General features: G+C 40.0%; 1 protein-coding gene across 5 annotated transcripts in view; it reads right to left on the bottom strand.

The window, feature by feature from the left end:
* Window positions 1-2,551: 2,551 nt before the first annotated feature.
* The window catches only part of CDH6 (cadherin 6), a 144,120-nt gene continuing 136,390 nt past the window's right edge, over window positions 2,552-10,281 (bottom strand). For 4 of the 5 annotated variants that reach the window (XM_008262090.5, XM_051853546.3, XM_089312654.1 and 1 more), the window contains one exon: window positions 2,552-8,605. In XM_008262090.5, the coding sequence (XP_008260312.1) occupies window positions 8,115-8,605 (491 nt within the window). In that variant the 3' untranslated portion in view covers window positions 2,552-8,114. The remainder of the gene's footprint in view (window positions 8,606-10,281) is intronic. The other variant, XM_051853547.3, reaches the window with a different exon arrangement.

Below are 10,281 nucleotides of genomic sequence, written 5' to 3'. Positions count from 1 at the left end.
TGGCAGATGCTCAAGTAACTGGGCCATCTTCTGCTTTAGTAGGGAGTTGGATCAGAACTGGAGCAGCTGGGACTTGATCTGGTGCTTATATGGGATGCAGGCATTGCAAGTAGCAGCTTAACCCACTGTGCTGTAACGCATGCCCCTAGTTATTTATTTTAAAGGCAGAGAGAAGAGAGATTGATCTATCATCTGCTGGTTCCCTCTCCAAATTCCTGTAATAGCAAGGGTTGGGCCAGATGGGAGCCTGGGAGTCCAGAACTCAATCTGAGTCCCTCATGTTTGTGGTAGACACCCAACTACTTGAGCCATCACCTGCCGCCTCCCAGGGTGCACCTTAACAAGAGGCTGCAATCAGGAACAGGTAGGACTCACATCCAGACACTCTGATGTGGGATGTGAGTATCTCAACAGTTAGGCCTGAATCTTCCCCAGAGTTTTCATCTTGAAGGTTGAATTTGTAAACAACTTCTTATCTTCCTTTCTGATAAAACCCCATGATTATTATGGGACACGGTGTATTTTAGTGACTAAAATTGGGAGGAACTTGGGAAAGGCAATGCAAAATTGACAGGAACTGAACCTCTCAGAGCTCATCAGACACACAAGTGCTCACCTGCATTTCGGAGCCTCTTGGGTTTCTAGTTTGGGGTTGTGTGACTGCATTCTACCTGACAGGGTTACCTTGGCGCGGTGTGCTGCAGACGGCATTGCTATGAGAGGAAGAAAGGCCCACCTCTAGAGCTACCCTGAACTTTGCCAGAGTGAGAAATAAACCGTATGGAGTTTTGGATTGTGGCCATTGTGGCTGTTAGGATTAGTTACTCTAGTATATACATACTGGTAATTATTTCGGGGTGTGGTTTGTTTTGGTGCTAGGAAAGGGTTTCCCCTATCTGAATGCTTGCAGGACTCAGCTTCTTGACTATCACACTGCATTTTCTATGTTACCATTGGGTTAGGGAACTTTCCCAGTGTCCTACAGATTCTGGTGGCTCTGTCTTTGCCTCAGAGGTGCTGTAACCCTGCAGGTGGTACAGAGTTAGGGTTGGGGGTGTGTGTGCAGGGACTTGACTCTAGAGCATTGTGCATACTATTTGTACAATGCATGTGTCCTTCAAAAAGTAAATAAATATATGTATTCAAAATTGTTTATTTATTAGAGAGAGAGAGAGAGCTGACAGGTGAGCGAGAGGGACAGTTCATTCCCATTTGCTGGTTTACTCTCTAAATGGCAGCCAGTGGCTGGGACTGGACAGAGTTGAAGTCAGTGGTCAGTAGTTGAGTCTGAGTCTCAACTTCCTGAGCTATCAGTACTGACCCCCAGAGACTTCATTAGCAGGAAGCTGGAGTTAGGACACAGAGCTGGGACTCCAACCCAGGCACTCCAGTATGGGATATGGGTGTCTTAACTCTTGGCTTAACCACCAAGCCAAATGCTGGCCCCCATAATATATATTTTTGATCACATAATTTCCTTCTGTGGGTTTCTGCTTCTGACCCAGCTGACTTTAAACTTAATGTCAGAAGTGAAAATCCAAACCAAACCAAACCAAACCAAAACAAAAAGTTAGCTTCCATGGCTTTCAAGGTCCTTGTGTTCGATGCCATGTGACCAGTTACATTGCTTATTCATCCCTCTCTTTCCTCTTGGCCTCGCTGTTCTTTTGGATTTCTTGTCTAGTTACATCAATCCCAGTTATTCCTAAGCCTCTCCAGCCCCTCCACCCAGGCAGAACACTGTCATCTTCCTACAACGCTTCCCTCAGCACCACTCTGCAGACTTCTTCCCGTGGGTACCACCATTATGGGCTTATGACCTCACTTCCTCCTGAACCAGGAGCTCCCATGGAGGAGGGAAATGCGTCCCCATATGGCTTACTGTCGAATATTCCAGCGCACGCAGGGGGGTACCCACTATACAGGGAACCAAAGAATGAACAAAGGAAAATCTCCTTTGCAAAGCAATGAATTCTCTCAGTTAAAAAGTTATGAAACGGCCTCTGTAGAAAGGGGAGGCAGCTGAAAAGAGAACAAGCATGTAAAATATTACAGCTTTGAATATGCTAACAACATTTTATTTACTCATAGTATCAGATGGTTGGAAGAACTTGCTTCTGATTTCCATCTGATGTGGCTCTTGCTTTTTCTTTTGTTAAATCACAGATCCACGGACAGTTGTTTTCATGGGAGCGAAATAAACGATGGAGATTTGGGAGGAGCAAAAATATAGAACTGTCCTTTTTTATCTAAAGCAATTACCATGAGGATAAATAGCTTTCTTCTTAATACAGCCACACCATAAATTACAGTGGAATTCTTCCTGTCCCAGCAGTAAGAAGTGTGCAGAGCAGTACCAGCGATGCGTCTTGCTGGCTGGGAGAAACTGTTGTTTACAAGCTAATTATTATAACAAGTCGGCTTTCCTTAGCTGTCTGAGAGGTTAGAACAGCAGATTCAGAAAGATAAAGTATGTCAGTGTGTATATTTAAAAAAAAATCTCTGTGCTAGCAAATGATGGTTTGGGAGAATTGAAAAAAAAAACAAGGTAGAAAAAAACCCAGTTTATTAAGGAATATCATATAAATAACTTGTTACAAAAATTGATTTGCAAAAGGCATATTTACTCTGTGAGAAATCACTTTTTCAATTGCATTCTTTTTAAATTTATAAGTCTAAGAAAACAAAGCAAAATAAAAGAAGCCATTTCAAGAAATGCGCATTTGCCATTTGACTACAACAGAAGGCCTGGCCACACAGAGCTGAAGGTAACTGTGGTGACCCCAGTCTTCTAATACGGAGACATTTTCATGGAAGCTGTGAAGTGTGGAGAGTCTCCCTAACTGGAAATGTGCATGGCGGCTCAGCAGGAAGCATTTTCCACCAGGCATCTCGTTGCCAAAGACATGAGCAACACTGAGAAAAACGACATGAACGAGGCACCCCGGTCGGTACATCTTCAAGGGTGGCATCAGGTTCAACTCATACATGAAAGTGTTTTTAATTAAAAACAATCAATACCAAAAAGCTTTTATTTTCTGGGTTGAAAAATCACAAGTCACAGTAGGAGAATGCCAAGTTGCCTTAGCTCAGTACTACTGAAGACACACATAGCATTTATTATAAGGCCTATCTTTACTCTCAAAGTGATGAAATAATCACAAACAAAACAGTGCAGTGAGTTTGAAGTGTTCCTGTGTTTCTTTTGAGCAGTTCCATTGTACATTTGCTACACAGCATTCCTCCTGAATGCGTAATAAGTCTATACATTTGATCCTTTAATAAACACTAAACTAATAGATCATAGGAAACTAAAAGCTTACAGAAGACATATTTACATAAATAGCATAGTCTCACAAGAAAGACCAAGGTCTCATTATAGTGGAATGCTTTTTCCACAACGCTAGGTCCATGCCTCATTTGTCAGATTAGCCCCAGTTGAGGAGAAATTTGAGTTTGTGGTCTATGAGTTTAAAAAAAAAATGGAATTAGAGCAAGTTGTAAAAGCTCTTTTGAAATTAATCTAATAACCCAGTGGCTGTTGGGCTAAGTGTCTCAGGCCTGTCTGAAATACAGTGGGTAATAGCCTTGGTTTCCATCTGACCTCCTTTCAACACGTTCATCTGCTGGCTTGGTTTGGCCACTGGTTCCCCCAAATTAAAAAATGAAAATGTATCATAAATAAGGTAATACAAAATGGGGAGTGGATTAAAGATTGTCTCTGCAATGCTTAAATTAAATCAACGATGCAGAGACCATAAACTCGTGGCTTTAAAAATGAGCTATTTCTTTATTAACTTTTAACAAGTGTGTGAGTCAATGTATTTCCTTTCCAAGAGTGTATTGCTCTCCACGTTAAATATGGCCAGGGCCTGGTATTTTTAGTAGAGAATTATCCCTTTAGAAAATCATTCCATAAAGATGCCAAAGGGAGATTAAAAATGCTGCAGCTGTAATAGCCACTGAACTTTTAAGGAGACCACGCTGTAATTCTGCATTCTCTGGAAAAGAAAGCTGCTTGTCAGCTTAGGAAACAGTCCATCTTCCTAAAGATTCACAAACCAAGGGTTAAGCTTTCTACTCTTGTGATCTGATAAAGAAGGCTGGGCTCTAGTGTTAACTCAGACATGGCAAGACCGCTTGCCTTTTGAGTCCCCTACCAGAATGTCACCATTCAAAAAAGATTAACACACAGAAATTAAAATTATGCTAAAATGATGCTTTTCAGAGGATACCCTTTAAATAGTGGGGATCATGCTTTTTAAGAGCGTTGTTCCAAAGTAATTATACTACTTCAAAACTAGTGACTAGGATAAGAGATTTGGTGGCTCTGTCCCTCAGTAGGGATGAATTTAGCTGATAAGCACAAGTGCCTGATTTAAATGCTGATTTACATCTGGGAACCAACTCTGGTCTCTCCTTTGAGCTGTGTACTTTTTATAGTGCTCAAGTAAATAGAATCTAGGAATGTCCCATTTGTAGTTTATGTCTCTCTCTCTCCTACTAGGAAATGTGCATTTCAAGGCAAAGCATTTGATGTAAGATACTGTTCAGCGAATCAGGACATCTAAAATTTATGTACTTAAAAATGAAAGTAATGAGAACATTCTGAAGTTATTTTGGATCCATAAAATTTGGATGCTCCTAGGACACAGATTCAATTTTGAAGAACTTCTTGCACAACTTTCCAGGAGCTGAAAAATGAGAATGAAACCACATATTTTTATACTGAGTTAAAATTGAATCACCATGTTTGTTCCGCCTGAAAATAGAATAATTTGGTGGCTGAACCTCCCTGGCGTCCCTCAAACTGTAAAGCCAGAAAAGTTCTGAAAAAAGAAAAAAAAATCACATGTTTACTCTGCCCAGATTCCCTCTCTTGAGTCTAAGGGACCACTGTTGATTTACTTAATTATCTGGGGACAAATGTTTCATCTCTCATTTGCTCTACTTACTTTTCTGGGGACAAATGTTTTTCAGGCTTTTCGGCAGAAATTGTCCATGCAATGGGTAAATGGCTTTAAAATTTCAGCTCGTTCCAGGGAATATGTTAGTGGGTTAGGAAAAAACCTCTTTCCTTAAGATAGAGGGGAAAAGTCAGAAAGGTCTAAACCACTTTGAAACAACCTGTGAAAGTCATCTGCCTAGGCTTCATGCATTTGGGTTTCTCAGTAGTTAAGGCAAATATTAAAATTTTGCTTCTTACAACTCTTTCCATCTCTCTCATCACCAGCATCTGAAATCGGAACACCAACATATGAAAACTGAGCTAAAAAAAGTTCTTTACTCCAGTAATCTTTCACATTGGTCTAGGACCTATAGCTGAAGAAAAAAGAGCTGCGCATGGAATGGTGTTTGGACCTGATATTTTAGAGAGAAGGAGGTGCAGGCAGGAGAATGACAGAACTGTGGCTGTCAGTTCTATGATGTTAGATGATCGAGTTTTAATGATAGGAAAATACCACTCCAAGTTGATATTACAGGACCCTGGCAGGAAATATTCTGCTCTAGTCACAAATTATCCAATCTGCTGGAGATTTACTTCATCATCAACTTCTGTGGCAAGAGATTGAACAGGTAGTTCCGTGTTTAGTCCTATTTAGCATGCTGTTCTTAGCACACTGTATCACCTTCAGGCAGGGATAAAAAACCCTGCCGGTTACATCTCAGATACTCTGCTATACAACTGCTTATTTTCACTTAGAAGGAGAAAGTAAACCCTGGTTTGGAGACTTCTAGTGCTAACTCTCAGAAATTCCAGTTAATGGCGAAAGTTTGAAAAGATAACTTTTGATGATACTTTACTTTTTAGGGAACGTTCTTGATTCAGTTGTTACCTTGCATGAAACATAAGGATAGCATGTTCTTTAATTTCATAGTAAATCTTGTGATTAAGATGCTGTTCTATTGAGATAAATAACTAGTTATTTTTAATTAGCTTTGCTAAGCTATTTTTTTCAACACTTACCTGTGACTATGTTATATCTAGATTCATTACAGTGAAGCCCTCTTGTAGTGTTTTATTTGCATTTCTTAGTGACTCTGTGTGTGTGTGTGTGTGTGTGTGTGTATGAAGTACTAGAAAAAGAAAATCCTGGAAACAAGAAATAGTCTAAGGATGAAATATTTGTTAATTTTCAGGGCAGTCCATTACAAAATAGAAACCATTCAGGAAACGAAAAGAATAGTATGCTTATAAAAAGATTTCATTCTCATCGGGCAACCCAGAGTGCTACATTTCCCTTGCTTTAAAGGCGCCATGTTTACTTGCTGGATAGTATGCCTGTTGAAGACTTAGCAACAGTGTGTTTCCAAACAGAAAGTTAGTCCTGATAAGACATTAACCCCAAATGGAAATGACGCTGAGATTGTCTGAAGAAAATTAACATTAAGTTAAAAATGAATCCCTAAGACTAGTAAGTGAAGTCAGCCTATTCTTAAGTATATTTTATATATATATCATATGTATATATATATGTACAGAGCCTGTTTTTCTTAAGTTTGCAAAACAAAGATGTTTTCATTACAGTACTTTGGAAATTTCTGATGACTGCACAATCTGAGGTTCTAATGATAAAAGCCATTAGAACAACCACATGAAATAAATGATTTGAACCTGACAGAAGGATTAGTTCAGTTCATTTAGGTCCTCCGGATCATAAGTGACTATGATGCTAATTGCATAATCAGAGAAATAATAGATTGGTGGATTTTACATTTCTTTTTCTGTTGTCCTTTGAGACCATTACTTTATCATTAATTCAAACACAGGGATGGCAGGGTTGCCATGGCAGCAAAACTAAAAACAGTGAAAAAATATTAATGCCTTTGAAAGTCAACTATTATTTTAATCACAATTTTAAACATTTTTTTTGAAGGGAATCTATTTTCCCTTTGTAAGCATCTTCTGAACATGGACTATGTAGGTTTTTCACCATGATCTCAATGTGTTGTTCATGTACACAGATGTTGTTACATAAGTAAGTAGATGTTTCTGGGTGTCAGGAGCTGGGTGCTATGTTCTAGGGTGGCTCTAACCTTTCCACTGAACTTTGAGGGTGAGGCTTGAATTTAATTTCATCTAACTTTACCAATTCAACTTAATTGTGTGAGAAATATCTGGTGAAGATGAATTATAATACTTCACACTGCTACTTTCAAGTATGATAGAATAATACTGATGAAAACTACAGACACGGAGTTAAATTTGTCTCAGAAAAATTCTCTCACGAACTTATAAACAGACTCATTTGTCATTAGCCTAACTAATAGTTGAAAGAATTTCAAGTGATATGTGATATATTTGGTGGCCAGAATATGCTAAATATTTCTTTTGTTGACATTACTAGCTATTTTCTCTTTCCCTTTAAATGATGCAGAAGCAAACTTTTGTTTGTCTAATGTATAACAGACTTGGGTTGGTGGCATGGAATGAAACCTTGCTAAGTTTGTGTTGGTGGTGATGTCTTTTAGTGTTACCATTTAATCTGCTTCTATTCCTTTAGGGGAGAGAATCTTAAACATTGGTGGATTTGATGTTTGAAATAGTAGTTGGTGCCAGAAAAAGCTCTGGAATAGCAAACAGGATGGGCAAATGTCATTTTAGGTTCTTTGTGACAGAAACACACACCCTTATGTAGTTTATTACCGCCTTGTGCGCTGACATACCAGGAGCAACTCCACAGTTGTTCCCCTCTCTCTTCGTTTACTAAAATGATCTTTTTCTCATGAAAGCCTAACCCCTCATCCCACTGGCACGTGGAGTGTACGGTCAGAGCCGTCCGCTGGCCTGAGTTGGTGGAGTGATAGTGATAGTGAGCGTGCTCCAAAACTGCCCTCCGAGAGTAAAGGAGAGGGCAGCTCCCTGTGCCCTCCAGCTCGCACCTGCTGCCCTGACTTGGTTAACTGGATGCACTAAAAAATAAAAATCTGCCTCTTGGAAGCTCATAAAAGTGTACTAGAAAAAAGTCTCTAACGTTGGATCCACACGGACTGCAGCCATTGGCTTTTGGATCTGGTGGAATAGAGAACCCTTCACAGAGTACTGGATAAATAGAAAGAAACAGCCACGTCACATATTTCAGTGTCGTATTGGAAAATGAAAAGGCAACAGATTAGGAGTCTTTGTCACTGTCCACCCCTCCATACATATCTGCGAGCTTTTTGAATCGAGGGCCCCAGTCACTAAGGTAGTCGTAGTCCTGGTCTCCATCCGTGGTCACCGACTCCAGCGAGCTCAGGGAATCGGCCACTGAGCCGGTGCCTTCGTAAGCGTAGGTGGCCAAGGAGTCGTAGGGAGGAGCAGTGGGGTCCGTGTCATTTTCCTTTAACCTTTGGTTAATGAAATCTCTGACATCGGTGTTGTCGCGAGCGGTTGGAGTCCGTCGGGGTAGAAAAAGGGTTTCGGGCACGATGTCCCTGCGTAATTTGTTGTCCTCTATGGCTTCAGGATTCCTCAGGGTGCCGATATCAAAGGCCTGAGTGTCCTCTTCTCCACCACCTTCGTCGTTGTAACTGACAATGTTATCTCTGATGTCCTCTTTGGAAATGATCAAAGGTTCTTTTTTTCGCTGCCGCCTCAGAGCTGCAAACAACACCACTGTCACTGGAAGCAGAAAACAAAACAGAAAGAGAAGGGAAAGTTAATTTGCTACCCAATTAATGTCAGGAAGAAATACTGTGCTCAGATGTGAAGTTTTATAAGTTCTGTACAAAAGGCAGACTCAACTTTTATTTCTCTTAAGGATGCACTTGCCTCCATCCATAATCAAACCGGGAGCCAGGAGATGGAGTAAATATTTGCAAGAAGGTTATGATTTAGGGAGAGGATGAAACATTGTCATAGTTTGTCAGTAGTTTCCTTTTGCTTTGAAATGGCAAGCCAGTTTCAAGGTAAGGTAAAATAAAATGATAATAGAAAGCTCAGCCATCGTAAAAGTACCGTGAGAAGAGTGCAAATTATGCCGAACACCTAAAAAGCTCTGAAACTGGTTATGCGGCCAAGGCTGGCACCTTCAGGGATGTGTTGAAGGGTTTGCATAACTCCGCATCTAAAATAACTTTTGCACTATGCCTTCTTTTCTACTTTCTGAGACAAGTGTTAAATTAGTTTAAAACTCAAAGTAGAGATATGACTATTTGCATACAAAGTAGAGATATGAGTATTAGCACATCTTCCCAACATATAAAGTAGTGTTACAGGTAATACTTAGAGAGACCCAGAAAGCAATGAGAATTTTATTTTTCAAAGGTTCATGTTTCATAAGTTTGCTGCCCAGATTGTTTCTTCTTTTGATTTTTTTCCCCTCCTAACTCAAATTAGAGGCAAAGCAGAGATTATGTTTAAATAATTCCTGATCTTTCTTCACAGCTGGTTGAGTGAGTAAGACACAGCTAGCTACTGGTAGAAAGACACATCTATCTACAAATGTATGGGTGGGAAGATAAAAACAAAGCAACAGCTTGAAGGGAAAAATGCCACCCAGGGAAGAAAATGCATTGTTAAGCTGGGTTTGTCAAGGGAGTTTATGATAGGAAATACCAGTAACATCTCTTTACTGTCTCACCCATCACATGGCCCAGGGTTTATGAGCCAGGGAAATTGAATTATCACACCAAGAACCACAGAATAATGGCTTCTTTGTGGTAAGCATATCTGCCTATCTAATAGTGGGTGTATACATACCTACATGTGTATACATTACAATTTCAGACATTAATGATATGAATTGTTGTAACTGGTTTTCTCTTGAGAGCCTTCTGTGTGCCAAGCTTTGTGCTAAGTGCTTCACATGCTGAATCTCATTTCTTCATTGTAACAACTCTACAGAGCAGGTGCCATCATTATAACCCCATTTCACATAAGAGGAAATTGATGTTTTGAGATGTCATTCAAATGTAGGTTGGTCAGACTCAAACACCCACATTCTTAAGAGTGTTGCGTGAAGCATGTTTGGGTTATAGACTGTTTCCAAGGGAAATGCAATTTTGCCATTTTGAAGTGTGTGGTTGTATAAATATACACACTCTACTTTGCTGCCAGAGGGTATCCTGGCATCTCATCTGTCACATCCACTGAAGGAATTCATTCATTCTTTCAAAACATAGTATGTAGTGAGTACTCTGCACCCTGTATGGTTCTAGGCACCGTCAATGGAAAACAACTGAGGAAGAGCCCTGCCCTAACAGAGTGGGCAGGGGTGGTGGAGGCAGCACTTGGATGGAGATGTGAAACAAATGCTGTAAACAATAAACAAGGAAGGTATTAGAAGATGAGGAGTA

The sequence above is a fragment of the Oryctolagus cuniculus genome, chromosome 14 (assembly GCF_051225735.1).
Source record: "Oryctolagus cuniculus isolate XC-2025 breed Fujian yellow rabbit chromosome 14, ASM5122573v1, whole genome shotgun sequence".
Lineage (NCBI taxonomy): Eukaryota > Metazoa > Chordata > Mammalia > Lagomorpha > Leporidae > Oryctolagus > Oryctolagus cuniculus.
Note: the sequence above shows the minus strand (reverse complement) of the source record. Positions and strands in the feature narration are given on the sequence as shown.